This window comes from Bicyclus anynana, chromosome 27, assembly GCF_947172395.1.
Source record: "Bicyclus anynana chromosome 27, ilBicAnyn1.1, whole genome shotgun sequence".
NCBI classification, from domain to species: domain Eukaryota; kingdom Metazoa; phylum Arthropoda; class Insecta; order Lepidoptera; family Nymphalidae; genus Bicyclus; species Bicyclus anynana.
In genome coordinates this window covers 3253318-3271998 of record NC_069109.1, presented here as the reverse complement: position 1 = coordinate 3271998, position 18681 = coordinate 3253318, and the positions used below count along the sequence as shown (strand labels likewise).

The 18681-nt window shown below is 36.5% G+C and overlaps 3 protein-coding genes across 3 annotated transcripts; 1 reads left to right on the top strand and 2 right to left on the bottom strand.

The window, feature by feature from the left end:
- Positions 1-767: 767 nt before the first annotated feature.
- On the top strand, positions 768-6251 carry LOC112051015 (uncharacterized). Its single transcript, XM_024089474.2, has 3 exons — positions 768-1109; positions 2433-2717; positions 3267-6251. The coding sequence occupies exons 1-3, from the start codon at positions 1065-1067 to the stop codon at positions 3633-3635; spliced, it is 699 nt and encodes a 232-aa protein (XP_023945242.2). The 5' UTR covers positions 768-1064; the 3' UTR covers positions 3636-6251.
- A 3797-nt stretch (positions 6252-10048) lies between these two features.
- LOC112051018 (uncharacterized) lies at positions 10049-13606 on the bottom strand. Its single transcript, XM_024089478.2, has 3 exons — positions 13275-13606; positions 11928-12212; positions 10049-11032 (listed from the first exon to the last, which is right to left on the bottom strand). Exons 1-3 carry the CDS (start codon positions 13317-13319, stop codon positions 10670-10672), a joined length of 693 nt encoding a protein of 230 aa, XP_023945246.2. The 5' UTR covers positions 13320-13606; the 3' UTR covers positions 10049-10669.
- Positions 13607-14666: 1060 nt separating this feature from the next.
- LOC112051016 (uncharacterized) lies at positions 14667-17928 on the bottom strand. The gene is made up of 3 exons (XM_024089477.2): positions 17611-17928; positions 17243-17527; positions 14667-16408 (listed from the first exon to the last, which is right to left on the bottom strand). Exons 1-3 carry the CDS (start codon positions 17653-17655, stop codon positions 16040-16042), a joined length of 699 nt encoding a protein of 232 aa, XP_023945245.2. The 5' UTR covers positions 17656-17928; the 3' UTR covers positions 14667-16039.
- Positions 17929-18681: the final 753 nt, after the last annotated feature.

Here is an 18681-nt window from a genome sequence, read left to right as displayed (position 1 = left end):
TGTACTGAAGCGGGGCGCCGAAGCTTCAGTACAAAGACTTTTGGACATAGGAGACTATGCATGTACTGGTTGCGAAAACAAATAAGTAATTACAGAAATCAGACAGTAAGCGTACATTTATTTCAACTAAGTTCTACCTAAACTGGTTGGTCTAGTGGTTACTCGTATTACCAAGGTATGTTAAAATAATCATGAGATCGTTCCCGGGTAACAAAAAAGTATGTGTCAGCTCCGACGCACGACTGGAGTTTACTCTTTCAGATTTACTGTCTAAATAGGTGAATGTTGCCCCGCAGCGTACACTATGTACATCTCAATACTATTAATTCGGTATGAATAAAATATAGGCAGCAAAATTCGATGAACAGCGTTACAACCTATTCGCGCACCTTTCACCGTGCGCTGTCGCCAATAGCGCCAACACGCCGTAGTCTGCTGTTCCTCGGTTGCGCATATTGAAAGAATAAACTCCATTCGTGTGTCAGCGCTGACACACTTGTTTTGTTTTTCTCAATTGGTTTCTTACAGTATTTTAAAAGTAAGTAAGCGAAATAACAAAAAAAAAGTAAAAATCTCCATTAAAAATTGCCGCTGTTTTAGTTCTAAAATATTCCAATTGCGGAAATAGTAGTAGTAATAACAAATTAACCATAGACTACTACCACCTAGACTACTACCTTAAACATTCAACTTTAAATATTCATTTACTCATACACTTTGATGTATTGTATTGGTATTGGTATCTTCATTTGTCGTCTGTGGTTTTTGGGTATTTGACATTTGTATCAATTTGTATTTTCTATTTTGTATTGTGATTTTCATTTGTGGTGTGTGTTAATGTGGTTGAAATGAAACTGAAACTTGATACGAAAGACGAATGTTGAATTAGAATTATTGAAAATTGAAATGTAAATAGACGCGTCACATGGTTTCAGTTTGGCGTCAAGTCCAGGCTTTAGCTATATTATTTCAACTTTCAAGTGATACGTGATTTGACGGAAACAGTGTTCAGTTTTAATTGTCTCAAACGCTGCAATCAATTTACTTGACCGACGTGTTTAAAGATGAGATCTACATGTGGTAAAAATATAACATGGTCCGAGGACGAGGTAACGCATCTATAAAATGTTAATTACTAAATAGATTGTTTTTAAATAAATTTTTAAATTTTAATTTTTAAATAGATTGTTAGTTTGTTTGTTGTCATTTTGCAATTGGCGTCAAGTTTCGCACCATTGACGATAAAGATTGGCATGACAAGTCTGACAAAAACATTGTGAACATTACGACAAACTTGTTTGCTTCCGACTGCTAACATGCTGTAGGAGTAAAAGTTGATAATGATGATTTTTTTTTTTGAATTTGTATAAGCAAGCGCTTTGCTGTAATCACGCCTGACGGTAAGCGATGATGTAGCCTATGGTGGAACTCACTTGCCTAGAAGATGGTGGTGGGGAAAACGGAAGCTGGAAGAGCTTTTTATCACTACCAAACTTTGTTTATTGTTAGTGGGGTCTGGGGTAAAAGTAGCAACCGCTCGAGATTACCTGTAAAACATTTTTGGAACTTTTTATTCTTTTTAAGTAAGCCCTTGACTACAATCTCACCTGATGGATTTCATTCTCCTCTTTACAAGTTAGCCCGCTTCCATCTTAGATTGCATCATCACTTACCATCAGGTGAGATTTTAGTCGAGGGCTAACTTGTGAAGAATTAAAAAAAAATGGATTAGCAAACAGAAGTGGTAGTGGGTTGGCCTTATTTGTCGCAGAACAGATGGCTGCTGGGGCCAACGTGTTCTGGAGTGGAGACACGTACCAGCAAGTAAAAAGAAAGAAAAAAATCTTTATTACAGCAGTATGCCACACAACACAATTTTCTCTTATTATCATATAATATTGTCATATCATATAATATGTCAGGACAATATCCTGTGATCTATCCAACCAAATAAAGGGCCCCAACTCAGCATAATGCTACATACTCTTTAAATAAAAAGAGCATGCAGCCCTGGTTTTCAGTTGGAACCAACGACCAGGTGCCGCCACAAAAACAGCACACAACAACCTTTTTAACTAAAATAAACAATACAAATTAGACTTAAAATAATACATTATAACTAACTAAAATTAAAAAGGGAAAAACAATAAAATACCATACTAAAAACAACAACATTAGAATTAAAAACTAAAAACAAAAAAGAATTTTCAAAATCGGTCCACAAATGACGGAATTATCGCTGGACATACATTAAAAAAAAAAACATACATACAGCCGAACGTAGAACCTCCTCCTTTTTGGAAGTCGGTTAAAAATTACATACTTTTAACATATAAATAGTAGGATACTGCACTTGCTGGTTTGTGCCCCGACCATTGTCATTTCAGTTTGAAGAACATTTCTTTTTATTGATGTACAATTAATTTTTTTAGGTAATAAAGTTTTTGAAGATCTACAGAAAGTTTGATGTTTTATGGGACACTAGCAACGTGTGTTACAAAAGCAAACAAAGGCAATTGGAAGCGTGCAAAACGTTTTTAAAGTGTTTGAATAAAGAGTACGTAACCGTGCGTGATTTGAAGAAAAAAATGAACTCCATACGCACAAATTATACGAAAGAATTGTACAAGATGGCAAAAGATGAATATTATACGCCGCGTATCTTTTGGTTCAAGTTAGTCGACTCCTTCTTAAGACCTGTTGTTAACCAAAGATTGGTACGTATGAGTGAGAAATTTAAATTTTTGTTGGTGGAAGTCCTTATCCAATGACCTTTTTTTTATTTTTATATTAAATATTGCTCCGGTCGAGCTTTGCTTTGACTACTGTACAATACTGTATTTTTTCTACCCTTCCCTACTTCCACCCTGCCTCTAGCCTACCCCACCCTACCCCTACACTACCTATATCCTACCCCTACCCTACCTCTATCCTAACCTCTGTGTAGTGATATTTAGCTTCCTACTTTAAAATCTTCTTTCACTATTGGGAATATTATAATTTTATTCCTGTATTCCTATGGGAACGGGGATCACATGGATGATATCTCATGATCATCATGATCATCATATCAGCTGATGGACGTCCACTGCAGGATATAGGCCTTTTGCAGGGACTTCCAAACATCACAATACTGAGCCACCTGCTTCCAGCGAATCCCTGCGACTCGCTTGATGTCGTCAGTCCACCTGGTAGGGGGTCGACCAACCCTGCTCTTTCTAGTGCGGGTCGACATACCAGCACTAATCTATTCTTCTCTCTTACAGAATCTAACATTAAAAGATCAAGAAAATTCGTCACCAGAATCAGAAACAGAAGATGACAACAACTTCTTAAAAGTAACCTTTATAGAGGAGAACAAAAAATCATCACAAACTTCTAGAAAAATATTTAAGAAAAAGTTAAAAAGATACAATAATTCTACAAACTTCACTCCATGTAAAGTAGAACGAAGGTCAAGTAAATCATCAGATAGTGACTTTGAGGATGAATTTGACCATTTCAGTCGATCGTTAGCCATCCAGCTACGCAAGTTGCCAGAAATAGATGCACTGGATTTGATGCAACAAATACAACAAATTATACTCATCAAAAAGCAGCAACAACAGCAAACGCATCATCTAGAGCTAATATAGTCAGCCTGCTATGCAAGTTGCCAGAAATTGATGCAACAAATACAACAAATGGTAGTCATCAAAAAGCAACAACAACATCAACTGCAGCAACTGTAACCATCCAGCTATGCAAGTTGCCAGAAATTGATGCACTAGAGTTGATGCAACAAATACAACAAATAGTACTTATCAAAAAGCAGCAACAACATCAACTATATCAACATCAACTATATCAACTGTACTGTTTTAAATGCAACGAATGATGTTTATTCAGAAGCAACAACTATAGCCATCCAGTTTCGCAAGCTGCCTGAATTGATGCAACAAATACAACAAATGATAGTCATCAAGAAGCAGCAAGAACTCTTCTTCTTTTCCTGGGCATTTTTCGCACTTGGCCATTAAGATTTGGCCATTGTACGTAGGTCCCTTCAGTGCTGGTCCCTGCTGGAGTCACTCCAGCCAACCGAGCTCGCTCCAGAAGCCTTGTGAAGTGTTGCTGGGGATCCAATGTGTGCTGCGCGTTGTTTAGATACACTGCATCTAACTCTGACCAATTATTGTATAGGACCTGTCTCGCTAAACGTTACTTTTCTGTCAAAGTATATGATCAACGATCTAATGTGATTATAAAAACTGTCTCTATAGAATCGATGTTAAATAGTTGTAATTGTGTTCGTCGATTAAAGAGCTCCGTAAAAATACCTTTTTGTGTAATTGAATTGTGTAAAAAACGGGCAAAAACTTCCAGTTTAGTATAAGATGTATACAAAATCTAAGCTCGTTTTCCTCAGAAAATGACAGACAATTTTGTTCGTGAATATGAGTGCGATACAGGTCCTTCTATAATTGGTCTGAGGCATCTAAGCATAACGTGTATCGGGGTTTCCTCTTCCTCCATGCATGCTCTGCAAAGAGGACTGTCGGTTATACCTAGAACCGCAAGGTGTTTGTTTAGTGAACAGTGCCCTGTCCTTAGTTCGGTAACAGTTTTAAGTTTGCTACGGTTAAGTTCAAGTAGTTTTGTGGTTAAATGTGAATTGAGTGTTGGAAAAGCAACAACATCAACTGCTGATGCAACTAATGCTACTGCTAAACATGAAGATGACATATAGGTCATCAATGGTGGCTGGAGCAAAATTATAACTAAGTAACTTCATCATTATAAACCCATATTCCGCTCACTGCTGAGCGCGAGTCTCCTCTCAGAATGAGAGGGATTAGGCCAATAGTCCACCACGCTGGCCCAATGCGGATTGGCAGACTTCACACACGCAGAGAATTAAGATAATTCTCTGGTATGCAGGTTTCCTCGCGATGTTTTCCTTCACCGTTAGTTTCTTAAAATGCACACAACTGAAAAGTTGGAGGTGCATGCCCCGGACCGGTTTCGAACCTACACCCTCCGGAATAGGAGGCAGAGGCTCCCATTGATTTGCATTTTAAGAAATTAAATATCACGTGTCTCAAACGGTGAAGGAAAACATCGTGAGGAAACCTGCATACCATGCATATGCAACCTAAGTAACTTATCTATACTTATAATAAATCTGTAGAGAGGTCAATTCTGTACATGAAATATATTTCCAAAATAACTATCAGGGGGTGATTAGTGATCGACACTGATGCCAAAAATGCAATCAGTAAAATTTTTGTCTGTCTGTCTGTCTGTCTGTCTGTCTGTCTGTATGTTCTTTATAGAAACAAAAACTACTGGACGGATTTTAACGAAACTTGGTACAATTATTCTACATACTCCTGGGCAGGTTATAGTATAGTTTTCATTACGCTACCATCAATAGGAGCAGAGCAGTGAAGAGAAATGTTGAGAAAACGGGAGAAGTTACTCAATTTTTTAAGCTTCCGTCGCGTGTACAGCCTTAATGGTTAAAGCTACATAGAAATCATGTATGACGGAAATGTTCTCCTTAAAATTATCTATAAAAACACAACAGCATATATATGTCTATCTTTTATGGTTGACTCACAATAACACGTGTAACTCCCGATAGCTTAGGAGTTCGGAGCTTTTTAATTATATTTGTGTACTCTTATGTTTATAACACTCATCACTCATTCCTAACTAAAAAAGTTAACATATATTTATATTACCTATTCAATAAAAAAAGAATCATAAAAATCGGTAAAGAAACACCAAAGTTATACAAGAAATACGCTAAGCCATATTAATAATTATAATTATTAATTCTAATTCATGCTATATGGATTATTTTTGTGTAACGGTTGCCGCGCTCGACGCGACTCCCGGGGGTTGGGGAATAAATAAAGAAGTGCAGCCTTAATGAGTAGGGTAGGGGTAGGGTAGGGTAGGGTAGGGGTAGGGTAGGGGTAGTGTAGGGTAGGGGTAGGGTAGGGCAGGGGTAGGGCAGGGGTAGGGTAGGGGTAGGGCAGGGGTAGGGTAGGGTAGGGATAGGGTAGGGGTAGTTGAAAGTTTACAACGAATTTCACGCGGACGAAGTCGCGGGCGTCCGCTAGTCTTAAATAAATAGTTATAAGCCAAATGTAATATATCTAACTAGCGATGCCCGGCGGTTTCACCTCTACGTTCTCATCTCTAGTGTCATTCTATGGACAGGACTGTTGGGTGAGCTGGTCTAAAATAAAATATTTTTATTATTTTGTAGTTTTATTATATGTGCACCAATCTCACCTGATGGTAAGTGATAATGCAAACTAAGATGAAATCTGGTTAACTTGTTATGAGGAGAACGAAAATCCTGCTTTCGGTTTCTACACGATGTCGTACCGCTAAATCGCTTGGCGGTACGTTTGCCGGTAGGGTGGTAAGTAGCCACGGCCGAAGCCTCCCACCAGCCAGACCTGGACCAATTAAAAAAACCTTAATCGACTTAGCCGAGGATCAAACCCGGGACCTCTGTCTTGTATATCCGCATACCACTGCGTCACAGAGGCCGACTGTTGCCGTATGTACTTTCTTTTATTATGGCCACCTGCAGAACCGTGATAGCCCAGTGGATATGACCTCTGCCTCCGATTCCGGAGGGCGTAGGTTCGAATCCGGTCCGGGACATGCACCTCACACACTTCAGTAGTGTGCATTTTAAGAAATAAATATCACGTATCTCAAACGGTGAAGGAAAACATCGTGAGAAAACCTGCATACAGGGAATTTTCTCAATTATCTGCGTGTGTGAAGTCTGCCAATCCGCATTGGGCCAGCGTGGTGGACTATTGGCCTAACCCCTCTCATTCTGAGAGGAGACTCGAGCTCAGCAGTCATCCGCATATACAAACTTGCCTTACTTAATTTGTATTTCAAAATTTAACACTAACAACAATTAATTTATATAATAACTAGCGGACGCCCGCGACTTCGTCCGCGTAAATTTCGATGTCAACTTTACTACTACCCCTACCCTACCCTACCACTACCCCAACCCCTACATCTACCCTACCCCTACCCTACCCTACCCCTACCCCCACCCTACCCTACCCTAAACCTACCCCTACCCCCACCCTACCCCTAAACCTACCCCTACCCTACCACTACCCTAAACCCGGCCTTAAACCTACCCGTACCCTACCCTACCCTGTAACTTCTCTATCTTACTCCTACCCTTAACAAAATCGGTCCAGTCCTTCGAGTGTGGTGATATGACCAAGAGAAATAGAGACTTCTATGCTAATAATATAAAGAGGTAAAGTTCGTGTGGTTGTAGGAGGTAATCTCTGGATCTACTGGACCGATTTGGAAAATTGTTTTACCAAAAGAAAGCTACGTTATTTGCGAGTGTGATAGGCTATGTTTGATCCCCATATTCATACGAGAGCGGGAACTACGTAAATGAAAGCGCCGGGCGTCATATAGCGGAATTTCTGCGTCTTTTAGAAATTTTGTATTATCTCCGAAACTATTTAAGTAATTAACATACTGTAAAGGGCAAATCTTATCTCCATAATATCCTTGTGATTATTAAATAATTTATTTTAATAAGGATTAAAGTTTAGTTGTATAAATAACTAGCGGACGCCCGCGACTTCGTCCGCGTAACCCTTACCCTACCCTACCCAAACCCTACATCTACCCTATCCCTACCCTACCCTACCCTTATATACCTTACCTACACCCTACCCCCATCCTACCCCTACCCTCCCCGTACACTATCCCTTTCCTACCCCTATCCCACCCGTACCCCTATCTCACGCCTATCCTACCCCTACCCTACCACTTCCCTATCCTACCCGTACCTCTACCCTACCACTACCCTACCTCTGCCCCTACCCTACCACTACCCTAAACCCGGCCCTAAACCTACCCCTACGCTTCCCTACCCGTACCCTACCCTACCCTGTAACTTCTCTATCTTACTCCTACCCTTAGCAAAATCGGTCCAGTCCTTCGAGAGTGGTGGTATGACCAAGAGAAATAGAGACTTCTATGCTAATAATATAAAGAGGTAAAGTTCGTGTGGTTGTAGGAGGTAATCTCTGGATCTACTGGACCGATTTGGAAAATTGTTTTACCAATAGAAAGCTACGTTATTTGCGAGTGTCATAGGCTATGTTTGATATATACCCCATATTCACACGGGAACGGGAAATACGTAAATGAAAGCGCCGGGCGTCATTTAGCGGAATTTCCGCGTCTTTTAGAAATTTTGTATTATCTCCGAAACTATTTAAGTAATTAACATACTGTAAAGGGCAAATCTTATCTCCATAATATCCTTGTGATTATTAAATAATTTATTTTAATAAGGATTAAAGTTTAGTTGTATAAATAATGACGTAAACCTAAGTATATAAAATTAATAATTTTTAAAATACAAAAGGTACTATATCTGCTAATATATAGAAGATAGATATATGGTGTCGCGGACTTTTTTGTAGAACTTTTAAAGATACATAAAGTCTCCTTACATTAATTTCAATTTTACACAATAGTTAAGGCAGCGCATGCGAATAAGTCTGTTTAAGAGGATTTTCAGTCCGACCTGTATGACAAAAACTGTGATAACTCGGCTAATATATATGATACCAATATAAAATACAATACCAATATAGCCTATAGCACTCCCCGATAATGTAGCATTCTACTGGTGAAAGAATTTTTAAAATCGGACCAGTAGTTCCGAAGATTACCCCATTTAAAAAATGTGACAAACTTACAAACTTTACCTCTTTATAATATTAGTATAGAGTATAGATTAATAATAAAAAAATGTAACGTCGCTCGATCTCGTGTGGACTCGTGCCGACGCTAGGTGGGGCGATTTGTTTCCTTAAAGAGTAGGGAGTTAGGGAGGGGTAGCGATCGGTTGGCGGGAACGACTTGCAATATAAAGCGCTCGTCGTACGGTCGGCTTCAGTAAGCGGAAGAGTGCATTGAGTGGAAAAAGGGAGTGTTGTGGAGTTAACTGTCAAGGGATCCCTTAACCCTACATACAACGTTCACAAGTGCGTGACTCAACTCAAGGTCATTCTCTGCGATTCTAGGGTCTTATTTTGATTGTTAATTATGTTGTCCTGACAAAATTTGTGAATCAGCCTTTGCTCGACATTGGTTTCCTTATTTTTGTGAGCCACTTCTGAGTCTACTTAAACCATCTTATTTCTTTAGTTTTTATTAACACTTTTTAAAATATTTAAAAACATGACGCCATTTCTCTTGAATAATATTGAAAGTAACTGATTCGACGCTTTGTGTCGTACTGATTCGAGAATGTATTAGTTTTTAAATTTTGTATTTGGAGCGGCTACGACACTATCTGCCTATTATTGATTAATCTGTGGTTTGAAAGAGTATACTTCCAGATTGGTCCCTTTTAATTTTCATCGGTTTAATTTTCATTCATTCAAATTGTTTCAGTAGTTTTGTGTTAAAATGAAAATGACGAAATTGCTCGTACTGTGCGCTTTCGTTCACACGCATTAGGACACGCTAAAAATAGAAAAATAATAGATTTTTATACAAGGGGCTAAAAAGACAAATTATATAGGTACGAGATATTTTTAGGGCACGCCGCCGAGGACCGCTAAATAGAAACCGGGTTTATAATGGGTTTTTCACTACTCTTCCTCAAAAACATTCTCAGTCTCTAGGGGCTAAAGTAATTTTGTTTTTTAAATTTTTGTTTGTTAAGAGTACTAAGTCATTATCCATTATTTTATTGTCTTGCGAATTTAATTTCAATATTTTAATTTGACCGAGATTTGAAGACATGGTTGTACGGTGTAATACCTTTGCCTCATGGGAAATAAAGAAAAAAATAAAATGAAAGAGCGAGAATTAAAAAAATTAAGGAACACAATATATGATCTATTTACAAAAGAAATATTTTTCACATGTTACTTGAACATTTTTAACTAATTTTCCATAATAATATAATCCTAGAGTTAACTAAATACTCCCGAGCAACCTTCATACGGCACATTCAATAAAACTACTTACAAAATAATAAAAATATTTTATTTTACACTATCTGACCCAATTGTCCTGTCCATAGAAAGACATTGGACTTGGAGATTGCGTGACATATGCTAGCTATATATTATGTACATTTATTTGGCTTATAAAACTATTTATTTAAGATTAACTAAGTTACTTATAATTTTGCTCCAGCCACCATTAGGCTTGCCATGTTTGGCTTTTTGCGGTCGCGTCCGGCCAAATATGTACATGTTCGGCCTGTCCGGCTTTTTGTCAGAGTAGCGATTCTCGCTAACTTAATAAACATTTCAAATTCGTAACTGAGTTTTTTTATTATAAATATGATATCCATCTTTTAATAAATATCGAATATGCATATATCTGGCACACTCCATCTTCGATCTCATGACATCACATATAAATACTTTTTTCAACAGCCCAGCTGTAAAAACAATAAGTTTGGCAATAAAAAAAAACACGTCCGGCTTTTAGGGGAAAATGTCCGGCCTTATATAGTGCGAAGTCCGGCCTTTGCATTTTATGGCCTGGCAACCCTAGCCACCATTGATGACCTATATGTCAGTCACAGTCATGTATGTTGCTTTAGTTGCATCAATTTCTTGCAATTTGCATAGCTGGATGGCTATAGTTGCTGTAATTGCAGTGTTTGCTGTTGTTGCTTTCTGATGAGTATCATTTGTTGTATTTGTTGCATCGAATCCAGTGCATCAATTTCTGGTAACTTGCGTAGCTGGACGGCTATTGACCGACTGAAATGATCAAATTCATCCTCAAACTCACTATCCGTTGATTTACTTGACATTCGTTCTACTTTACATGGAATGAAGTTTGTAGAGTTAAAGCTTTTTGAATTTCTCTTTAATGATTTTTTTGAAGTTTCTGGTGTTTCCTCGTTCTCCTCTATAAACGTTGCTTTTGAGGAATCATTGTCATCTTCCGTTTCTGATTCTACTGGTGAATCTACTTGATCTTTTATGGTTAGATTCTGTAAAAGAGAAGAATAGATAAAATAATAATAAACATAAACAGAAACTTTGTATATATAAAAATTTATTTATTTTGCTATCATCCTCGAAAAGCCGACAAACCCATGCAACAACGTCACCCAGGTCCGACAAAATACTCTCAAAGAGTATACTTGAGAGTCCAGGTCCAACAAAATACTCTCAAAGAGTATACTTGAGAGTCCAGGTCCAACAAAATACTCTCAAAGAGTATACTTGAGAGTCCAGGTCCAACAAAATACTCTCAAAGAGTATACTTGAGAGTCCAGGTCCAACAAAATACTAAAAGAGTATACTTGAGAGTCCAGGTCCGACAAAATACTCTCAAAGAGTATACTTGAGAGTCCAGGTCCAACAAAATACTAAAAGAGTATACTTGAGAGTCCAGGTCCGACAAAATACTCTCAAAGAGTATACTTTAGAGTCCAGGTCCAACAAAATACTAAAAGAGTATACATGAGAGTCCAGGTCCAACAAAATACTCTCAAAGAGTATACTTTAGAGTCCAGGTCCAACAAAATACTAAAAGAGTATACATGAGAGTCCAGGTCCAACAAAATACTCTCAAAGAGTATACTTTAGAGTCCAGGTCCAACAAAATACTAAAAGAGTATACATGAGAGTCCAGGTCCAACAAAATACTCTCAAAGAGTATACTTTAGAGTCCAGGTCCGACAAAATACTCTCAAAAATTATACTTGAGAGTTGTTGTTGGAAACAGGTTTCACCTTTCACCCACACCCTCTTGAATCAGAGGCAGAGGTCATATCCACCCTCTTTTAAAATGTTTGTTGACAAACATTTCACATTATGTTTGGCTTTATAGGTCATTGGATAGGCTACAGACTTACACCAACAATTTTCACTTATACGTACCAAGGTCTGGTTAACGACAGGCCTTAAGAAGGAGTCGACTAGCTTGAACCAAAAACTATTTGGCGTATAATGTTCATCTGTCGCCATCCTTTTCAACTCTTTCTTATAATTTGTACGTATGGAGTTAATTTTACTCTTCAAATCTTCCACAGTTACATACTCTTTATTCAAACTCTTCAAAAACACTTTGTAAGCTTCCATGTGTTTAGAATGGTTTTTGTAAAACAAATTAGTATTGTCCCACAGTACATCTAACTTTCTGTAGATCTTCAAAAACTTTATTACCTACAAAATGAATTGTACATTAATATATGACAAATGATGGTGCCGAGCGGACGCACCAACCTACTCAACAAAGCTCTGTTGACGCGCGCACTTCGCACTCTCAACATCGTCGCTGACAATATAGATTTATTTAATTGTACTCTGAGTGAACTCACAAAGGCTGCCCAGTGGGCTATTTGTTATAGTACCTAGGTAAAATAAGTTTTTTGATTTTTTATTGTTTTAGTTTTTTTTTGTTACTTGTAAATTGTGTATGGCTACACTAGAGAATTGGGGATGACCTGTAATGCTAGTGTAAGTTTGTAAATAAATAAATAAATAAAATGTTGTTCAAACTGTAGTGGCAATGGGTGGACGAACGAAGAACCAGCAAGCACAGTATCCCACACTGAGCTTGCTGGTATGTGGTCTCCACTCCGGAACACGTCTGCCCCAGTGGCTATCTGTTCTGTGACAAATATGGCCAACCCGCAACCACTTCAGTTATGGGTTACAGGGTGCTCTGGAGTATTTCTCATAACTTCAAGGTGTTAACGAGTCCACTTATAGGAGTTGAAATGCATAACAAATTTTTTTACCTAAAAATACTTTTTATGTGTGAAGAAAATCGATGTACGATTCGAACTTTCAACCCCTATTTCACCCCCATCTATTTATATCATAAATAGTCCTTTAATGGACTATTTATTATATATTTTTTTGTCATTTTGCAAAACTATAACTCAAACGTGAATCAAAAAAACTTCAACCCCTTTAACCCTTTAGGGGTAGAATTAAAAAAAAATCATAGGTAAGTAAATGAATTTAAATCAAACATCATCAAAATTCAAACTTTTTCATAACATAGCATGATATCATATCAGTCGGAACTCGGAAGCAATTAGCAAACAAGTGTGCTGTGTCTAACTCAAAATATTGACGAATTCACGATGTTAAATTTATTTGATTGACTTGTCAATTGTTATGCCGATCTAGATCGTCAATAAATTGTGCTTATCAAAATGACTTAAACAACAAATTATAAACAATTATCCTTTTACAACATTTTTAAAGATGCGTTACCTCGTCGTGGGACCATGATATATTTTTACCACATGAAGATCTCATCCTGAAAACACGTCGCGTCGGTCAAATCAATTAATATTGATTGTAAATGAAATTGAATTGGAAACAGCAGCGTTTGACAACTAGAGAACTGAACCTGAACAGAACAATTTCATTGAAATGAAATACTGTTCCGGTCAAATCACTTTGCTGAGTTAACTTCACACAAATCCTCCAGAAGTATTCGTTTCTTGAACAACACTGGACAGGACTCTGGAACGAAGCACTTATCACTTTAATTTATATATGTTATAATGGTTATAATTAAAAACTGGGCTTGACGCCAAACTGAAATGTACGAACGACCTACTCAGACCAATTACCTTTGGACTCGTATCGCACTCAAATTCACCATTGCATTATAATGGGCATGATCAATGATGACTAGGTTTGAATATATTGATTTTTATAAGACATTCGGGTAAATAAGGTCAATATTAACTGATTTATATGTAAAAAACAAAGTTTGCAAAATAAATAAGATAACAAAATTTCAAAATCTACTAAAATTCTTTTTTAGCTTCCTTACATTAAACGCGACACTTTTCAATATTTGAACTATAAATGTAAACGCACAAATAACAAAGATATTTGCAATTTTCTTTGATCGCCCATACAAATCTAACGATCAGCGAATCAAAGACGTCATTAACTCGTGCCATTTTATATGGGGCGTTTTCAGGGATCTATGGCAGTGCTGCAAATCCGACCTTGTAGCTCCGAAAGTAATGATTGCAGATATTCTGCAATCGTAGGCATGTAACATGTCTGTAGTTTTTAATGTCGTTGGGCGGAGGAGTATTTTCTATTGCGGCAGGTCTCTATATAATTTGTCTAAGATTACAGTGACGGATTTATGGTTTTGAGTTCTAGTCTTTGTGACTTTTACTGCAGACTATTAATGACGTAGACAACGAATACATATGGGTAGTTTTTTCATTAAAGTCAAATTAAAGCGGTAACTAAAAAGGTAACGGTCAAATTTTTTCTTAGTAGAGTTTGGCTAATGAAAGTAGACTGAAATCGCCCGCCAAATTTAAAAAATCATTCAATAAACATGCGTTTTATAATTTGTTTCAATTATTTTTCTGTTTGTGAATACATTACTACCTATACTTTATGTATTAAACTCAGTTATTCCAATAATTACACCATAATTTTAAGAATTTACTTCGATTTTTTTTTAAATTTGGCGGGATATTTCAGTCTACCTTCATTAGCCAAACTCTAGTAGCTTTTACTTTTACTATGTCTTCTGTGCTTTTACTTTAAACACTAACGTTTACTATTACAATTAATAATCATAGTATGTATATTCATTTATGGCACATTTATTAAAACTACAAAAATAGAAAAATATTTTATTTTAGACTAGCTGACGCCACATTGTCCTGTCTACAGACGACATTGGCGTCTGTTAGGCCTTTCTTGATGAGTACTGTTTGCCAACAAAGAAATTAGATATGAAGGTAGAAAACGCATGTCATTTTATAGCTTATTTATTTTAAATTATGTATGGTTTGTTTATTAAATGTTATTTAAAATATATTAACCATATTGTATCGTTCTAAGATTATTAATCAAATTTATTTTCATTAATTTAAGAACAACTTAATTATAATTATTATTAGGTGTGAAGTGACTAGTGATTTATACCCTCATTTTTAATTTGTTTGTTGGTAAACAGTACTCATCAAGAAAGGCTGTGGTTTTACCTTCCAAAAATTGTTTGTACTCGACTAAAATACTGAAGTAATATGTACAGCCTATTAGGCCTAGTTTGGACTATTTTAGTATTAGTCGAGCTAGATAAATTACATTTGTCTTATAACTATCACATCACATCACACTAACATTATATAGGCGAAAGTTTGTGTGTGTGTGTATGTTTGTTCATCCTTTACGCTACGGCTGAAGCAAGTTGGCTGAAATTTGGATTGGAAATAGATCTTACTCTGGATTAACACATAGGCTAATTTTCATCCCAGAAAAGTCCATGATTCCCGCGGGATTTGTGAAAAACTTAATTCTACGCGGGCAAAGTCACGGGCGTCCGCTAGTTTGTTATATTTTGCACCCATATTATTATTGCACCCATATATTAAATTCCATATTAAGTACATCAATGTCAGCCATACAGTTGCAACAATTTCAGACAACTTGTGTAGCTGGGCTATATTTGATGTTGTAGTTGCTTTTTGATGACTATCATTTGTTGTATTTGTTGCATCAATTTCTGGCAACTTATGTTATCGCCGCGTTGCAACGACTTGCGGTACGGACGGCTTCAGTGTGCTCGTGGCGTTCGAGCCGTCCACATCACTTGTTGTGTAATTCTTTATGGGTTACTTGGGATAGGCGGGGAGAGTTGAGTGGAAAAGGGGAGTGTTAGATATCTGTCAAAGGCGCCTTTAACCCTACACACATCGTTCACAAGTGCGTGACTTCACTCAAGGTGATTCTCTGCCATTCTACGGTTCTTATTTTGGTTACAGTTTGATTTGTTAATTAAGTTGTCCTGACAAATGTTGTGAATCATAACCTTTGTTCGCCATTAGTTTTCTTATTTTTGTAATCACCTCTGAATCTGCTAAAACTTGTCTAGCTGGATGGCTATAGTTGCTGTATATGATATTGTTGCCCCTTTTTAACTACTATAATTTGTTGTATTTGTTGCATCAATTCCAGTGCATTAATTTCTGGCAACTTTCATAGCTGGATGGTTATATTTGCTGTAATTGCAGTGTTTGCTGTTGTTGTTGCTTTTTGATGAGTATCATTTGTTGTATTTGTTGCATCAAATCCAGTGCATCAATTTCTGGCAACTTTCGTAGCTGGACGGCTATCGACCGACTGAAATGATCAAATTCATCCTCAAACTCACTATCCGTTGATTTACTTGACATTCGTTCTACTTTACATGGAATGAAGTTTGTAGAGTTATTGCAGCTTTTTAAATTTCTCTTTAATGATTTTTTTGAAGTTTCAGATGTTTCCTGGTTCTCCTCTATAAAGGTTACTTTTAAGAAATCATTGTCTTCTTCTGTTTCTGATTCCACTGGTAAATCATCTTGATCTTTTAAGGTTAGATTCTGCAAGAGAGAAGAATAGATAAAAAAAACAATTAACCATGTCTTTTAAAGCTTCTATGGGGGACATACATTTCAGCCTCTCATTCCTGTGGAAATATGGGGATAAAATATAGCCTATGTTACTTGCTACAAATAAAGTAATTCTTTCCTTTCTATCACGCTTATATTAGCTTCACTTGTAACTATGTATGTAAGAAAATCAAATCTTAGAATCTTAATTTGACCTTATTAACCCAAGTCTGCGATTAGGATGAAATTTTGCACTAGCTAAGAAATCATTACAAATTCAATATGGCGGCCTCCCCAAGATGGTGGACTGGCTGTTTCAAATCCACCCACATGATATGGATATCAAATCAAATCGGTGGTAAATGATACTTTAATAATGAAATTAATATTACTTTATAAAAAAAAATTTTGCTACAATGTTTTACGACATTTTTAATTCATCTTTATTTGTACACAATAGGGTTGACCATACAGCCTTAGTTTTACGATATTTTGAAAACATTATTGATTTGTTTGTTCGTTTTCTGGTTTGTTAAGCTTGTTGGTAACAGAAAAAAAATAATACGCTTTCAAATGTTATTTCGCTGCTTTGGTACCCTGGAAGAGTGATAAAATAAATGTATTTTTCTTTAAGAAACAATTATTTAACCAGATTCTTATTTATACATCATATTATCATCTTCATATACTTTTATACGGGGGTATACCTGGGTTCCCTGGGCCGACTTTGTATGGGTTGGTGGGCATTTCCCTTTGTAAATCCACCACTGAATGTAGGCCAATGGATAGTCTACGGATTTATACTAACAAAATGTTCATACGTACCAGTTTCTGGTTGACAACGCGTCTTAAGAACGAGTCGACTAGCTTGAACCAAAAAATACGCGGCGTATAGTCCTCATCTATCGCCATCTTATTCAATTCTTTCTTATAACTTGTACGTATCGAATTAATTTTACTCTTCAAATCCTCCATAGTTACGTACTCTTTATTCAAACTCTTTAAAAACAATTTGTAAGCTTCCAAGTGTTTTTGTTGGTTTTTGTAATACAAATTAGTATTGTCCCACAGTACATCTAACTTTCTGTAGATCTTCAAAAATTTTATTATCTACAAAATTAATTGTACATTATTACATGACAAAAAGACAATATATAAACAAATATCCTTTTACAACATTTTAGATGCGTTACCTCGTCCTCTGACCATGAAATAAGTTTACCACATGAAGATCTCATCCTAAAAACACGTCGGTCAAGTCAATTGAAAATTAAATTGGAAAACAGCATTTGACAACTAAAAACTGAACTGAATACTGTTTCGGTCAAATCACTTTGCTGAGTTAAATTCAAACAATTCTTCCAGAAGGATTCGTTTCTTGAACAAGCCTGGACTCTGGAGTCTGGAAATATTTAGTTGAAAGCACTTAGCACTTGAAATAATAAAACTAAAAAGTAAAAACTAAAGTAGACTTGACGCCATATATTAATTTACTCTTTGCTTGACGCCAAACTGAAACGTACGAGACCACTCAGACTAATTATCTTTGGACTCGTATTGCACTCAGATTCACCAACAAAAATTTTTCCGTCATTTTTTGAGGGGGGCGAGGTAAAACTCAAGCGAAACTATTTAACAAAAAAAAGTCCTGTGTACACTACACACAACTATAAATTTAAGCACACACACACGTGTAATTTTAACACAATGAAATGAATAAACACGTTTGATGTCTTGCGAGGCAGGTCATCAAGTAATTGTTCGGTGTTTACATAGTAAGCTTTTAATCATTAGATCTTGGTAAACTAAGATTAATGCTTTAAATTACAAACACGTCATGTCAAGCAAAAAAAATTGTCATCTGTTTTTTTTTTGAGGGGGATGAGATGAAGTAAACTCACATCGAAAATATTTCAAACTAGTAAATATATTTTGCTCATTGCATTACATTCTACTATTTTGATTCGCAATACACGCACCTGTAATTTTTACACAGATTACGAAACACATCTTTCTGTTTAGATGCGCACTCGAATGCGTATGAGTGTGACTATGTAGGCTTATAACATGTCTGTAGTTTATAATGTCGTTGGACGGAGGGGTATTTTCTATTGCGGCAGGTCCCTATAAAATTTGTCTAAGACTACAGTGTAATGGATATAAGATTTTGAGTTCTCGTCTTTGTGACTTTTGCTGCTCTTTGAGCAAACCACAGACTATAATGACGTAGACAACGAATAATTAGAGAGAGAGTATATTATTCC

Coding starts and splice junctions, on each gene's coding strand:
- LOC112051018 (XM_024089478.2), bottom strand. CDS start 13,319: ATGAGATCTTCATGTGGTAAAAATATATCATGGTCCCACGACGAG. Junction 12,213..13,274: donor TATCATGGTCCCACGACGAG/GTAACGCATCTT, acceptor TTCATTTTGTAG/GTAATAAAGTTTTTGAAGAT. Junction 11,033..11,927: donor CTGTCGTTAACCAGACCTTG/GTACGTATAAGT, acceptor TCTCTTTTACAG/AATCTAACCATAAAAGATCA.
- LOC112051015 (XM_024089474.2), top strand. CDS start 1,065: ATGAGATCTACATGTGGTAAAAATATAACATGGTCCGAGGACGAG. Junction 1,110..2,432: donor TAACATGGTCCGAGGACGAG/GTAACGCATCTA, acceptor TAATTTTTTTAG/GTAATAAAGTTTTTGAAGAT. Junction 2,718..3,266: donor CTGTTGTTAACCAAAGATTG/GTACGTATGAGT, acceptor TCTCTCTTACAG/AATCTAACATTAAAAGATCA.
- LOC112051016 (XM_024089477.2), bottom strand. CDS start 17,655: ATGAGATCTTCATGTGGTAAACTTATTTCATGGTCAGAGGACGAG. Junction 17,528..17,610: donor TTTCATGGTCAGAGGACGAG/GTAACGCATCTA, acceptor TTAATTTTGTAG/ATAATAAAATTTTTGAAGAT. Junction 16,409..17,242: donor GCGTTGTCAACCAGAAACTG/GTACGTATGAAC, acceptor TCTCTCTTGCAG/AATCTAACCTTAAAAGATCA.